The sequence below is a fragment of the Macrobrachium nipponense genome, chromosome 9, assembly GCF_015104395.2.
Source record: "Macrobrachium nipponense isolate FS-2020 chromosome 9, ASM1510439v2, whole genome shotgun sequence".
NCBI classification, from domain to species: domain Eukaryota; kingdom Metazoa; phylum Arthropoda; class Malacostraca; order Decapoda; family Palaemonidae; genus Macrobrachium; species Macrobrachium nipponense.
Window position 1 is genome coordinate 78,197,327 of NC_061110.1, and position 16,981 is coordinate 78,214,307.

Sequence of the window (16,981 nt, forward strand, 5' to 3'; positions counted from 1 at the left end):
ATATGTAGTATCAATGAGTATCTCTGCATCCATACTTTTATCTTCTTTGTTTTTCTTATTTTTTTCTGTCATTTCAGTTTTGTTTACTTCTCTTCTGTTTTCCTCTTCTTCTTCATCCTCAACTATTTGTACATTAAGTCTTGATTTAATAACATTGTCTATCCATGACAGACATGTTGAGCAAAATATTCTGGTATCCTTACTCATATCTTGCATTACTTCAGCACATTGAGGATGCGTCAGAATGTTGCATGCAGAACATTTTCTGATCAGGTTTTGTGGGTTAACTATGCTATACCACACCTTACACAGTTTGCATGCTTTTTTTTGCATTCTTTTTCCTATTGAATCAATTAGGATATTCACAATGTTCACTTTATTCATTTTCTTTGTTGGAATATGTTGATTGATGTAAATTTTCTTTACGAGTCTCTTGACCACTTGGATTTTATTTGGAACGTTTGGAACTTCTTCAATTATTTTCAAGATGTTTTCTGCTGATTTGTTCCAGTTTGAAGGATCATATCCTTCTAATATGTCAATGAATGCTTTTGTATCTTTTTGGTTAGGGCTGTTGTTGATCTCAAAGATGAGAAATGCCAGCTCCCTTCCTGCTACCTCATCATATTGCGAATCTGCTAAACACGCTAAATTTCGCCATTTCTTACCACAGTTGGAACTTACTGCCATCTTGATCTGATTTACAGTATTTCACTTGATAAACTAACTTAGTAGACGCTTTATCCTACTATTTTCACACTAATCTTATCACCGACAGTTCACGAACACTTCTAGATATTTTTCAATTTCCAGACGTATGTTAAACGCGTGATATCTGTTGATTAATCAGACTGTGCGCGGGAACGTCTCACCATTGCAAAATGGCACTGAGAGAGATTCCGGTCATCCAACCACCAACGAAGGTCTTATCTCACTTCCAGGGACAGAAGAACCTTTATTAGGGGCGAGTCCCCTGCCAGAGACCAGAATTCCCTCAGTCCCCATTGCAGAGACCGAGAAGTCGCCCCTGAGGAACCAGCTTCCCCAGAGAAGACAAAATTCCCAGAAGAACCTGCCACGGATGAGCTGACTGATCTGGTTACGATAGGAAGTCACGCGCCACTACTCGCAACTTCTCCAACCTCTGATCTGACAGGAAAACTCTTGAGGCTGCCGTATCGATGACCATGCCCAGATAGAGAATCCTTTGACTAGGTATGAGATTTGAATTCTCTTGGTTTACCATGATGCTGAGTTCCAGACAAAACCGAAGCAGACGATCTCTGCCCTGCAGCAGCTTCTCTCTGGAACCTGCTAAGACCAACCAATTGTCGAGGTACCTCAGCAAATGGATCCCCTGAGCATGGGCACAAGTTGAGACGAGAGAGAAGACCCTTGTGAACACCTTAGGGGCTGTGATCAACACAAAGCACAGGACTTTGAACTTAAAGACCTTGTCTCTGAGTGAGAAGCAAAGGAACTTCCTGGATGGATGAATAGGGATCTGGGAGTATGTGTCCTTTAGATCTATCGACAGCATGAAGTCGCTTTCCCTCACAGCTGCCAACACTGATCGCGGGGTCGGTCTCCATCTTGAACTTAGTCTTCCTGATGAAATGATTCAAGGTGGATAAGTCGATCACAGGTTTCCATCCCCCTGATGCCTTGGGCACAAAGAAGATGTGACTATAAAACCCCGGAGACGGACGCACCACTTCCTCTATTGCACCATTGTCCAGCATCTTCTGGAATTCCTCCCCGGAGAGCCAAGAACTTCAGAGAATCCGGGGGATACACCCGCTTGAGCAGAGGTTTGTCCAAGAGCGGGGGAGAGAAGTCGAATGGTAGTAGATACCCAACCTGAAGGCCATCTACTACCCACTTCTCCACCCCATAACTCTTCCACTTGGCCCACTGGCCTGCCAGGCAACCCATCTCCCCCCCCCCCCCCCCCCCCCCCAATCCGTGGCAAAGGAGAGGGAGAGGTGCCCAACCTATCGACGACCCCCTTATTTCTACCCCTGGAGCCCCTTCTTGACCTGTAAGAGTGGGACCAAACGGAACGTTCGTCCTCTAACCTAGGTTGGGACTAATGGGAAGGCCCTGCCGAAAACAAACTCCTAGACAGCCTACCAGGCAATGATCTCCATGATTGCTGCTGTGCAGGGGGAGGAGGAGGGGCGGGACATCTTCGAGAACGAGAGACTGAATTTGACACAGCCTGGTGCACTAACCTGTCCTTCATGTCAGCCCGGCGTCGGTCTATCGCGTCCTCCAGCTCAGTCCGAGGGAACAGATACTGAGATTCTAAAAGATCCCCATTCCTTAGCGCTAACAAGAACTCAGGGTCAACCGATCTTGCTATCCTAGACAAAGCCACATCTCTTCTGATCAGAAGAAGATTAGCCCACAAACTGATGCTGAGGTGTGCGAGATACAAGAACACCTTGCCCCCAGACTGCAACAAACTGGCAAGAGAAGAAGCACTCACCAACCCTTCTGGGGACCTGTCAGACGCAATTTTGGCAATGACCGTCGACCAGAAGTCCAATCATGACATAGTCTGTAACATGGAGGCTGCCGTAGACTCCAAAGCTGAGGCATCCTGCGGAGACAAGGATGGCGCCACCGACCTCACATCCTCCAAAGTCAACCCTGACTTCACACATATGACATCCGGGTTAAGATGACAAGACAACAAGTAGGCAGAGTTCATAGCATAATACTTCCTATGCCTCGTGAGTAGGGGGAAGAAACTTGGAAGAACCCCTTGACCAAAGAGACCCGTCCCGAACTGACACAGAAGCGTTCACCTTATGCAAGACCAACTGGACATGCCCCAATAAAGGAAGCTGAAATGACAACTTAGGATCCTGAGTAGCCCCCAGCAAGGCTTCCAAGCAAGGAGTGAAAGATGTCCGAGCCTGAGTCCTACGCTCCAAATTGTTGAACCCATGAATACGATCAACAACTTTGGTAAAGGAAGACAAAAACTCTTGCGTGTCTCCTTCCTCCTGCTCCGGCAACGGAGACCGACGACAAGAAGATGAAGGCTTATCCAACACGCCTTCCTCATGCAGACCAACAGTAGACCCAGCAGCCAAACAACCCGAAGCACCAGCCAACCTGTCTGGACAGGAGCCAAACACCAACTCCTGTGATGAACCAACCATAACACTAGGAACATTAATACGAATACTCGCAATAGATGACTCACATATTTGGTCACATACGCGTCCGTGTGGACCAGACGCACGTATGTGTGACGGAGAAGCGTCTCAAACACTTGACATAAAATGAGAATTCCTCGGAGTCAAACCCCAAACAGCATCAAAGGGAGGGGGAGGCAAACACTCCGGCTGCACTACTTCCATGTTCACAACCTTTGATCTCTTCACAGGTGCCTTGAGATCCTTACAACGACAAATAGGCCTTGGTAACAAAGAAGCAGAAGAATCAGCCACATGCGCACGAACATGCGAGGTAGCAACACACTTGGGACTCGAAGCAGACAATGATGCAGCCACTGCAGATTGCACAGGGATGAAACACTAACACTCTCAGGAACACGGGCATGCAGCTCCTAACTCGTTGACAAAGAAAAGGCAAAGTCCTTAACCCCACAATGCTTGATATGCCGATGCGATAGAGATGGGTGAGAAGGAGAGGATGACAGCACTGATTCCTTACACATCCTCTTGGCAGGAGGAAGGGGCGATACAACACACTTGCTCCCAGTCTTCCCAGCCGACATGGCAGCAAATCCATCTTCCTCAACAGAGACAAATCTCTTAAGAACCGCCTGACATAAAGCCACAGACAGATCCGCACGAGAGGGCACAAATGACACAGAAGGGAGATGGAGCGTACTGGATGGCAGCGATGGCATCACAGGAGCAAATGATGACGACACAGAAGAGTGAGGCAGTGCAGCAGCCCCAACCGACGATGCCGACATCGCAGAGAGAGACAACACTGAGGGAACTGGGAGTGACGTCACCAGCGGTACTGACATCATGGCTTCCCCTCAACCTGAGCAAGTGGCAGGCATCACTGGTGGAGTGATACAAAATGGCTGACCCCAAGACGTCACAGCTTCCCCTTGACCCAAGGAAGTGGCAGGCGTCACTGGCAGAGAATACAAAATGGCTGACCCCAGCCACCAACAAAGAGGAGAGCCTGGGGAGCCTCAGGGGGAGGTGAGTATCCATGAAATGCATCAGCAAACCCTCGAAGGAGGTGAACCCCGTAGCCCAAGCGACGCCCAGAGCGCTGCCATTTTGGACGCCTCCGAATCTGAAATAACACAAACTGATGAAATAGCCTCCTCCCTCTTGGCAAGCAAATTAACTCCCGAGGAAGAGGGGGTGACATTACACAATAAATCAGTCTGAGGACCTCCCAATACTTCCAACGACAAATTGATAGAAGAAAAGGAAGGAGATAAAGGCACAACAACATTAGCATCATGGGGTGTGACTGCAGCAGAAGACGAAGCATCGGGGCGAGGAGATGAAAACCCTTCCCAAGAAGGAAGGGTAGAAACTCTACGATGCTCCCTCTTACTATAAAATAACTTCCACTGTGCTCTAGGCCACAAATGACATTCTGGGCAGGGATTTGTTGCGGTACAAACATAACACGACACCTACTGCATATGGAGTGTGGGTCTGTAGCCGAAGCCAGGAAACAATAACACAGGAAACCTTGAGTTCCCAGGCACATATGTTGGTGAGGCTGAGAAGGAGCAGAAGAAGTCATAATACAAGCACACACACACACACACACACAGAAACTCAAGCGAAAACAGGCAATGAACTGGGTAAAAGGCAGATAGGGCAACCACGACTTTCACTGAGGCAGTTAAGAGACAGACTGAACGCGGTGGCGTGGGTGCGTGGTCTTTGACCAATTTTCACTTGATATACGCACGTTGCCAGATCTCACAAGATTCCTTGCTTTTCATCTGCGATTTAACCGATTTATCCTATTGTTAAGAGCGAAGGTTTGTTCACATATGAACAAAAATGTTTACAGAAAGAAAAATGGGAGACCGACAGAGGTACACTTGTATGGCAGAAGAGATCATGTAAGTGTATACAAGAGGATGGATATAGTAGTCAAGAACAAACATGAAAATATACGTGTGAATCTTAGTAAGTACTATCTACTTTAGGAAGTAAATGAGGTTGTGTTAGACAGAAAGAAAAATTAACATGTAAAAAGACTTCAGATTATAAAATATAAATGGAGATTATATTACCCAAAGAGTATAAGGTCCTATTTCAATTGTGTAAATATTCTGATGAATTGTTGACCCTGGAGAATATAATAGAACTGAATGGTGAAAAAGTGCAAGAGGTGATATTTTAATCTGAGAATGCTTGTGGGAATGACTGCTGAGGGCATAAGAAATTAAGAGGCTGCAAAATGAAAATTTACCAAAAGTTATATTAATTTAAAGTGGGATGTTGTGAGGTGAAAATGAAATTGAGTAACATACCAAGGTGTGTAATTTATGTGCAGACGTGGGAAAGGTAAAGAAGGGATGTGAGGCAAAATAACTTCATTGTTCAACATGAAAGATGATGAAGATGAGTGGCAAATTTAATAAAAATAACATTAAATATGTACTGGAAGTTGTATGCTGTAGGAGTTTGACTGAGAAAGTACAAGAAACAAAAGGATGAGTTGAACCAATTAAGATAATGATAAGTGAATATATCTGATATGAAATAATTATATGAAAAGTTTATAAGGGACAAAGCTATATGTGGCATACATGAACTTGGTGAAAACATTAGGATAAAAAAAGCAGAGATATGTAAAGAATGTTGAGGATGTATGACCAAAGTGAAGATTTTATAAGAATAAATAAATGCAATGTGAGAGTAACTGGTTTGGTGTAAAAGTGGTTCAAAATCAAAAAGGTATATTTCCATAGGTTTTTTATTTTCATGGATGGAGTAATGAGGAAAATTGTACAGAGGACAGGGCTGTAGGTAAAAAGTTATGGGTTACTAAATAAGACCATGAATGATAAGGAGTTCAATAGTTTTGAAAAGCAGAAAGTAAGGTAAAGAGGATAAAGGGAAATCCCAGAGATGGAGAAATGAATATCATTATGGATACTAGACGAACAGAAGTCACTCATCTGTGATAGTATTTGAAGAGAGAAAAAGTTGGAAATGTGACATCAACAGCCTCATACAATATGAAAAGTAAGGAGTGCTAAAAGGCTAAGAGATGCACTGTTATGAAGATCAATTTAAAAGGCTAACAGTTAGTATGTACATGTAAAAAGAGTAAAAAGAGTGAATAGTGTTTTAGCAGTTGATAACAATTTGTAGAAAAGCAAAGTAGTACACTTATAGCAGTTAAATACCAAAGAATTTTTTCTTGACTTGAATACCTTACCGTGGCTTTCACAACTGCCATAATAATGTCATCTGGCAAGCAATGACTACGATGTGCAAATTTAGCGGTCTGGTAAGCAGCTTGAATTAGATCAAAAACATCATTCTTATCAATTTTCTCTTGGTCATTTCCATATACCTGTGAAAAGATCATATGTGGTGGTTAAGGAAAGAACACATTAAAACTATGAAAAGTTCATACTATACAAGATAGTACTGTTGTTTTTTTTTTAAGCACTACTAAAGGTGACATAAAAAAGAAAAGAAAAACAAAAAAAATAAGGAATATTACATTTAATAACAATGTACAGTAATACCTTGGGTTACGAATTTAATCCGTTCCAGAACCTGCTTCGTAACCTAAAAAATTCGTAACCTAAATGGATTTTCCCATAAGAATGTTATAAAAAGCAAATAATGCGTTCCACCCGACCATGAATAACCATTTCAATTCATATTTTTCCATTTATTTTTGTTCACTAAGGTTGAAAATTCGTGTAGGAATTACATAAAATTATAAAATTGAAGAATGAAATTAAATATAAACACTAGATTTAATATGCATGCACAGTAAAACCTGAACTTTACCTTTGGCGAGTGTGGCTGCTGGCTTGACGGAGACGGGAGGAGGGGAAGGGTGAGGAGGAGAGGGTTAGGGCTTGGGGGGGAAATCTCCCTCCGTGAACACTTCTGGAAGACTTTCTGGTTCTTTCTCTAGAGAGCACCGTTCACTACGATCACTAATTTTACGCTTACGCAACACTATGTTGTCTTTCACAATTTTGAAAAAATATTTTTCTATGAGCAAATTTTCTACATCGTCGAGAATATAAGGCCGTTGTTTCGTCAATACTGTGACACCTTTTGATGCTTTACTGGCTTTAATTTCTTCCTTTTTCTTCAAAATAGTGCAGATCGTTGATTGCGACCGCTTGAAGAATGCTGCAATGTCTTTCACGCACTCGCCTTTATCATGCATTTGGATAATTTCCTTCTTCATTTCGACTGTAATCATCTCCTTCTTTCTTATGCTTTCCTTCTTGCTGCTTGCCTTCGTCATCTTGGGAGCCATTGTCTTTAGTATTTGGGTAATAGTAATGTATAAGCACTATCACGGAAACACAACACGTGCGCAAATCACTAAGCAAATTTGAGAGCGTATCACGGACAGATGCGTTCAATCTTACCGCCAGCGAGATATTGAAAGAGTTATGGTTTAAAAAGGGTCAAGGGATGCGTAGGAGGAAGTCACGTGACCCTCGTTAAGTTTTGGCCGAAAAAATGTGTTCGCAGATCCCACGCTCATCCGATGTAAACAAAGCAGGCGTTAAGTTTTGGCCGAAAAAAATGCGTTCGCAGATCCCACGCTCATCCGATGTAAACAAATCAAGCGGCCTCCCATGATGGAAATTCGCGCATTCGTATTCCAAGCGAAATTCGTATTCCAGAATGAGGGCGTCACTTCGTAAGTTAAAAAATTCGTATACTAATCGGTTCGTAACCCAAAGTATTACTGTACTAAAGTTTTACATACATTATCATGTAAAAGCCAACAAGTAAATCATGAACATGAGTAGACTTGGTCGGAGAACCTGCTAATGGGTTACAAACTAGAATTTTATGAGTATTCAACTTTGAACAGATAATATTTGCCTTAAAAATATCCCACACTTTGCAAATAACTTTTAGAGAATTTTATTTTTCTTATTCTACTTTACTCTACAGAACATATATATTTATTTATAACCTTTAACTATAACTTGTTACTCCCTGCATGCTTATTTCTCTTTGGGGCCTTCTTAGGTTTACAGTCTGGTGACTCTGTTCATAAGAGTTTTCAGCTGAAGATTTATAGAAAGAAAGAGTGACTGAATGCATATTTATTTTAGGTTAGATGAGACCCTTTAGCCTTGGGAGGCAACCCTTCTACAACAAGGACAATCCACCATCAAACCAGCAGGTGGAAAGCCTTGGTATGCAACCCTTAGAAGATAAGGTTACTATGAATACAAACCCAGTTCTCCAGCCTTGGACAGTGCCATAACCATTGTACAGTGGCCGTCCATGGTCTTGGATTTGAGTTTCCTTGCTTGAAGATACAATCAAGCATTCTTCCTCTTTTTTGTTCACTTTTCTGTTTTTTTGAAGTAAGACAAACTTATGAGAAAGCAAAAGTTGCTTGGTGGATTATCAGGTAAGCACGACCTTTATCTGATCTTTTCCTTCTCAGCTTTTTAAACGCATTCTGACTGTACTCCACCAGTTGTTGTGGCAAACTTTTGCCCTACAAGATGTCCCAGCTCCACTTTGTAGACCAGGGGCTTCTGCCCCTTTTTTAATGACGTATGGTCATCTTTATACATTCTCATATTTAAATAATTGTAAATAAATAAAGTAAATACTATTTATTTATACTAGTTTTGCCTCTAATTTTGTGGTTAAATTTAATTTTTTCAGGAAACATTGAGCTGAACCCTGAGCCTCCTAATCATTTCTGTAAGAAAAAATGCACAGTGGAGTCAACTCCCACCTACCTATTCATGGTTCCAGATTCGTGGACTTACCAATGCATGGATTTCTCAATGGAACATGTACATATACAAATTATTCACAGAATACTTGCCTATTTGCTGTATTTTTCACTAAGAAATATTCACTACTTACTATATTTTCATATAATTTTCAAGACTAAATGCACTTTTAGTGATAAAACTATTAAACTAATCAGGTACATATAAGCATTTTTACTTTATTTTTTTAACCATCAAAATAGGCAGTTCTAAGGTTCTTAGCATTTTTAAAGGGATTTTAAGTATTCATGGATTTTAGCTATTCGTATGGGGTTGTAGTACACATCCCCATGAATACCAATGGTCGACTGTACTTTACTGAAATACTATTCAAGGTTTAAGGTCAAGTTTTCTTGATCTCCAGAGTTGTGCCTGTAATAAATGATTTGATGTTTTCATGAGATATTTGCAAATAGTAACAAACCAAAGATTGAATTTTTATTCCCCAGGTTAGATGGCCCTGAATTAATTTATCATAGTAGCAACCCACATGTACAAGGTATTGCTAGCTACACTAGGTCTGGACAAGCTAATTATTATCATAAAACACGTAGTGTAGTTGCCATTAAGTTCTTTGTTTTAAGATTCTCAGTAAGTTCTTGCGCCGAAGCGGTAAAAAAAAAAAATGTCTCCCGTGTGCCGGAGGTGTTTCAGAGTGAGCGCGGAAGTGGAAAAAATATTTTTTTCAAAAAATCACAGCGCGCTTAGTTTTCAAGATTAAGAGTTCATTTTTGGCTCCTTTTTTTTGTCATTGGCTGAAGTTTAGTAGGCAACCATCATAAATGAAAAAAATTATCATTATCATATATAAATAATGCGATATATGATAGCGCAAAAACGAAATTTTATATATAATTGTATTCAAATCGCGCTGTGCGCAAAGCGGTTAAAGGTAACAAGTTACTTTTTTTTTTTTTGTAATGTACACTAAATTGTGATCATATTTGTATAAACACATTGTAAAATGATAAAAGCAACACAGAGAAAATATTATCACAAAATAATGCATGAATTCGTAACGCGCGGACGTAAACAAATATTTTTTTTCAAAAATTCACCATAAATCTAAATATTGTCCTAGAGACTTCCAATTTCTTTCAAAATGAAGAAAAATGATTGAATATTACTATACTGTAAGAGTATTAGCTTACAATTGCAGTTTTCGACCATATCTGACGAGTTAAAGTTGACCAAATGTCGAATTTTTTTATATATATATTTTTTATATGCAATTATTTCGGAAATAAGAAAAGCTACAACCTTCAAATATTTTTCGTTTTATTCTACATGAAATTGCGCACATTTTCATATATAAAACTCTATGAAATGCCTAATATGAAATGGAGCAAATATTCCGAGAATGGTACGTACGCATTTCAGAGATTTGTGGCGGAGAATCCGCGCGCGGAGGTAAGGAAAGATTTTTTTTTAAATTCACCATAAATCTAAATATTTTGCTAGAGACTTCGAATTTGTTTCAAGATGAAGATAAATGACTGAATATTACTACACTGTAAGAGTTTTAGCTTACAATTGCGTTTTTCCACCATTTCAGTAGAGTCAAAGTTGACCGAAGGTGGGTTTTTTTCTATTTATCGTGATTTATATGCAAATATTTTAAAAATGAGAAAAGCTACAACCTTCAATTATTTTTTGTTGTATTCTACATAAAATTGCGCACATTTTCATATATAAAACTTTATGTAACGGCTAATTTAAAATGGTGCAAATATTACCACAATCGCACATATGATTTTTTCGGAAGTTACCGCGCGGACGTAATGAAAATGTTATTTTTTTCATAAATTCACCATAAATCAAAATATTGTGCTAGAGACTTCCAGTTTGTTGCAAAATGAAGGTAAATGCTTGAATATTACTAGAATATAAGCATTTTAGCTTACAATTGCGTTTTTCGACCATTTCGGTAGAGTCAAAGTTGACCGAAGGTTGAAATTTTGGCAATTATCGTTATTTATATGAAAATATCTCAAAACTGATAAAAGCTACAACCATGGGTTTTTTATAGTTGTATTGTGCATGAAATTGTGCACATTTCCATATATAAAACTTTATATAACAGCTAATTTTAAAATGGTGCAAACATTACCACAATCGCATGTATGATTTTTTTCGGAAGAGTTACCGCGTGGACGCAAGGAAAAAGTTTTTTCATAAATTCACCATAAATCGAAATATTGTGCTAGAGACTTCCAATTAGTGGCAAAATTAAGGTAAATGATTGAATATTACTAAAATATAAGAGTTTTAGCTTACAATTGCGTTTTTCGACCATTTCGGTAGAGTCAAAGTTGACCGAAGGTTGAAATTTTGGTAATTATCGTTATTTATATGAAAATATCTCAAAACTGATAAAAGCTACAATCATGAGTATTTTATTGTTGTATTCTACATAAAAATGCACATATTTTCATATATAATACTTCATGTAACGGCTAATTTACTTCCGAGATGTGTCACAGATACTTTATAGTGCGGCAAGAAAGAAATTCGCCCTTGCGCGCCTGCGTAACGATTGTAAACAAAACAACACCTTGATCCGTGAACTCCCAGCATCCCCCAAGGCGCGTGATTCAAAAGTTTTAGGCTGGTAGGCCTATAAGTATTTTTCCGCGAATTTAAAAAAAAACTTTTGTAAGTCGACGTAAAATACGTCCAGTCGGCGTAAGAGGGTTATTGCTTATCATGCTTCAAATATTGAAGATTCTATATGAGTGCCTCTTGCAGAGGATTACTTTGGTTGAGTCACAGGACAAAAGCTTCAATTATTTGTGGAGACTGCAGTGCAAAACACCTTAAGGCTTGATTCAAATTCCACAGATCAACATCATTCTACCACTACTTAGAAATAATGGAAGATTAGTTATTGGCCCCAAGAAAAAGGCTGAACTGCTTCATTGAGCTTTTGAAGATAACAATCAGCTGAGGATGTCCCTCTCCAATACTTGTCATCCTGAAACTATTCTCACACAATTTGCATTTGGCTCTAGGGATATTAAAAAATTCTTGATAATCTTGACAGCTGGGGTGAAGCTCATCATGGTTTCTTCCCTTTGTTTTTTATTTTTTTTAGGAAAGGTTTTTAGTGTATTGTGTCCCAAGATTAGTAGATTCAATATATGTTTTTATGATGATATACGTAGTACTTTTCTGGGTGGGCACAAGCTTACCAATAGTGTCTGTTCCAAAGAGTGGCATATCTGCAGAGACTGAAGTTAGTACAGGCCAATTTCTATTATCCCTGTGCTCTCCAAAGTTGCTCAAAACTTATTTTAAAGCCACTTTACATGTATGTAGAATCAAAGTGACTGTTAGCTAATAGTCAATATGCATATAGGAAGCATTTAAGTACCTGTGATGCTCCTTAAGATTTGACATGCTATTTGCAGGAGAACCTTGATAAGGGTTTTGAGTGTAGAGTAATACAAAAGGGATTTTGATGTAGGAAAAATCTATTTCTGGGCGATGAGTTCGTGTCGCCCTGTGAAATAATCCTTAAGTTCATTATTTCTAAGGTAAATAACCTAATAAATACCAGAGAAGAAATAAATTCAAGAAAATGTCAGTATAACCGACTCGCTCACTCTATAAAAGAAGTGTCGGTATGGTAACAGGGGCGAGTGAGACCACTACCACGAGCCTGTTGCCATTTAGAACTTCCCACATCAGAATCCCCCACCTGAGAGAGCCGATCCAAAGGTGAATGCGTCTGCTACTACAACTAATACCCACACCATGCGGGCTGCAGCGCCTCTAGTGGTCATCCTTTTCTCAAGATGTCCATCTTGGGCTGCAGGGTGGGAAATGATGGGGGGGTTTCACAGGGCGACAAGAACCCATCGCCCAGAAATAGATTTTTCCTACGTCAAAATCCCTTTTCTGGGCTCAGTTCGTGTCGCCCTGTGAAATAGTACCAGAGAAACAGCACAAGATGACAATGAAGGGTCTCAATGAAACTATAAAATAAAATAAAAGTATAATATATAAGTGAATCGAAAGTTATGATACAAGATTACAATATAATGGTACTTAAAATTAGCTTAATATAGTAATAACTAAGTAAAGCAGAGCTTAATAACATGGTATCAAAACAAAATTGTTAGGAGATTCACTAAATCTAAATTAATATATGTACAATTATATACATAAGTTAATGTGTTCTGCCCTAGCATAAAAATAAGGGTAGAAACACTGAAGCACATTTATATGGCAGATTATGTGGGTGTCCCTAGCAAAAAAAAAAAAAAAGGGACATTCCTACCATATGTCATCATAGCAGCTAAGGCTAGAGGACCATGTAGAGCTTAACGGTAGGGTAAGACATGTTAGACAAGGTAGATAGAAAGGAGACCTGGATCTTCAACTACGACTACTGTGCAGAGTCAGGGGAAACTATGTTTCCTGCTGCCACTGCTGAAAATTTTAAGGATTCCAAAGACTTTAGGTAATGACGCTTGAAGACTGTCGGTGATTTCCATCCAGTATATTTCTTAAGATCATCAAAATTCATATGTTGGAAATAGTTAATAGAGGTAGCTACTGCCCTGATATCATGTGCTTTTGGGAATGATTCAGGATTGGCTTGCTTAATGAAGTAAAGAATCTGCTGCCTGATTCCTTTTACTGATAAGGTGCCACCTCTTTCTCTCATAAAGAGAGGACCTGAGGATCTAGAGGATGTCCGAGACAGAAAGGCTCTTAAGGTCATTACTGGACAGAGAGAGGGATCTTGGGTAAGAGGAATGACTTTCCAAGGTGCCCACCTTGCTAAAGGATCCTCATTTTTAGCTAAAAAAACTACGATCAGGAGAAAGCAAAACTTCTCCTGAAGGGAGAAATTCCACATGTCCCGTATCTCTGGATAGAGCCGACAGTTCTGAGATTCTGGCCCCTGAGGCCAAGCTTAGTAAAAATAGCGTCTTTCTAAGTAACATTATAAATGTGCAAGAAGAGTTGTCAGTGTCCGAAGCTAGTTTAAGGACGTCATTCAAAAACCATGAAACTGATGTAGGTCTCTGAGAGGGTCTAAGTCTAGCACAGGCTTTGGGAATAGACGTAAAGTAAGAATCTGTTAAGTCTATTTGAAAACCCAACTGAAAGATTTTCTTCAGAGCTGACTTATTAGTGGTAATAGTGCTAGCTGCTAAACCTTTCTCAAATAAGGACCTGAAGAAGGATATAGCTAAGTTAACAGTCATGGTTGTAGTGTTTGTTTCCCTCAGGAAAGATGCTAACTTTTTGACAGCTGAATCATATTGTCTTAGAGTTGATTCCCTCTTATCTGATTCTAGGTAGAGGATATTCTGGGGATCAATATCTGCATCTTTTTTAGCCGCAAACTTCATGAAGTCCATAAAGTTAGGGTCTTGAGAATTCCTGAGGAAGCGAACACAGTCCTCATTTGTACTGATTGAGACAGTTTGGGATTGGGAATCCGTCGAGGTCGGAGACCCAATTCCAGTAGTAAGGGGTACCAGTTGCTCTTTGGCCAATCCGGAGCTACAAGAGCTACTTGTCCCTTGAAAGTCCTGAGTTTGTTCAGAACTTTCAAGAGAAGATTCACTGGAGGAAAGATGTAAATCCTTCTCCACTGATTCCAGTCTATTGACAAGGCGTCCGAGGCATAGGCCAGAGGGTCCAGGTTGGGGGCCACATAGCAAGGGAGCTTGTGGTTCGCTTGTGAGGCGAATAGATCTACTTGGAGACCTGGAACACTCCAGCATATCCACTGGAACAACTTGTTGTCCAGAGACCACTCTGATTCCAGAGGAACTGAACGGGACAAGGCGTCCGCTATCACATTCCTTACCCCTGCTAGATGGGTGGATGATAGATGCCATTTGTACCTGTTCGCTAAGGAAAAAATGACTATCATGACATGGTTCACATGTTTGGATTTGGATCCCCTTCTGTTGATGCAGTGTACTACTACTGCGCTGTCCAAAACCAGCCTTAGATGAGACTTCTTTGGGGGAAGGAGCTTCTTTAGGGTAAGAAATACTGCCATTGCTTCCAGAACATTTATGTGGAGCTGGCGGAACTGAGTAGACCAAGTCCCCAGAACTTTTTTGAACTGAGAGTATCCTCCCCAACCGGTCAGGGAGGCGTCTGTGTGAATAGTTAACGCCGGAGGAGGATATTGAAGGGGAACTGACTTGGACAACTGACTTGGACAGATTCTTTACCTTCGCCCATGGACGAAGTTGGTTGCGAAGGATTTGCGGAATCACTGACAACTTGTCTCGAGATTTGACATTTGCTCTTGAGCGCCAAACTCGATTTATATCTTTCAGTCTTGCCTTCAGAAGGACGTCTGTCACTGAGGCAAACTGGAGGGAACCTAGGATTCTTTCCTGGTTTCTCCTCGAAGCTTGCTTGTTGTTGAGGAATTGCCTCACTGACTTGGCTATTTCTTTTCTTTTGATCACCGGAATTGACAGATTGTGAGAGGATAAGTCCCATTGGATGCCTAGCCACTGAAAACGAGTCTCCGGAGTGAATCTGGATTTCGTTTTGTTTATTTGGAACCCCAGATGTCCCAGGAATTGAATTACCTTCTCTGTGGCTCTGCGGCATTCCTCGACGGTTGGTGCCCAAATCAGCCAATCGTCGAGGTACGCTACTACCATTATCCCTTGTGATCTCAGTTGTTGAACTACTACTTCCGCTATTTTCGTGAATATCCTGGGGGCTACATTCAGTCCGAAGGGCATCACTTTGAAAGAGAATGCCTGGTCTCATAGCTTGAAACCTAGGTATGGGCGGAAGTGTCTCGCGATGGGGATATGATAGTATGCGTCTGTAAGATTGATAGAGGTGGTCAGCATTTTGAACTTGTCGCAGCGAATGAAAAAGTTTAGCTGGGACAAGTCTAAGATTATTCTTCTTTTTGAAGAGCCTTTCTTTGGCACGCTGAACAAGCGCCCTTGAAATTTTAGATGCCTGACTCTCGACACAACTCCTTTCTGAAGGAGCTCCTATGCATAATCTGCCAATTCCTTTGATGGTAGTTGAAGAAATGACTTGGTTGGTGGAGGATCTTTGATCCAACTCCAACCTAGTCCTTTGGACATGATGCTCTGTGCCCATTTGCTGAACCCCCACCTGTGACGGAAGAGGAACAGCCTCCCTCCTACCTGGGGAGCCTCACTGCTGCTGTGTGGGATGGCCTCCACGTCCCCCTCTGAAGTGCTTACCTCTGTTGGTAGCCCTTCCCGAACCTCGCTGGCGAAAGTTAACTCTCGCCCTGCTTCCCCTTGAGAACCTATTAAAGGTTGGGAAAGCCTGGCTTTCAAACATGGGATTGAAAGCTGGGGAGACGGTGTACGAGGTCGAGGGTTGGTTCTGGGGGGATAGCAAGAGGATGGGTTGGCTCTGTCCTTTTGACGTCGAAGACTGACCCGGTTGGGTGACTGGAACGGCCTGGACAAAATGCTGCTGCTGCTGGTGCTTCTGGTATGGTTGGAACCTCTTGGTCTTCTTAAGTTTCTTACCAGAAGAGGGAGGGTTCTCCTGCTTCCTCTTGGCTGAGATACCCCACCGAGCTCTAAGGCTTTGGTTAAGCCTTGAAGCTTCGGGTGCACCTCATTCACAGAAGACTCTGGGAACAGGTCCGCGCCCCATATGTTGGAAGCGAGAAGTCTATTTGGTTCATGGCGAATGGTAGCCTCTTGCAACACATGCTTACGGCAGTTCCTTCTGGCCATGAAAAAGTCATAAGTATCTGCTTGTACTGATTGTAGTTGAGACTTAGCCAAGATCTTAAAAAGAGGCTCCGTACCATACGAGAGAGCAGCCATCTCAGTTATGACTAGGGAGTTGAGTGATCTCCCTAGCCTAGTCCTTGCGTCAAATTCTGCCTGAATGAGGCTATCAGGCAGTCTAGGTAGCTTCTCACCGAACTGTTCCATGGCACAGTCCAGTTTCAGCTTTCCTACCGTGAAAGTAGCCGGTGGGTTTTCCCAAAGTTCTCCA

At 41.0% G+C, this 16,981-nt stretch overlaps 1 protein-coding gene across 1 annotated transcript in view; it reads right to left on the reverse strand.

Moving 5' to 3' along the window:
- LOC135218026 (uncharacterized) overlaps nt 1-16,981 on the reverse strand; it is a 182,417-nt gene that overhangs the window by 66,768 nt on the left and 98,668 nt on the right. Inside the window, exon 7 of the mRNA XM_064254172.1 lies at nt 6,418-6,555. Within this exon, the coding sequence (XP_064110242.1) occupies nt 6,418-6,555 (138 nt within the window). The remainder of the gene's footprint in view (nt 1-6,417; nt 6,556-16,981) is intronic.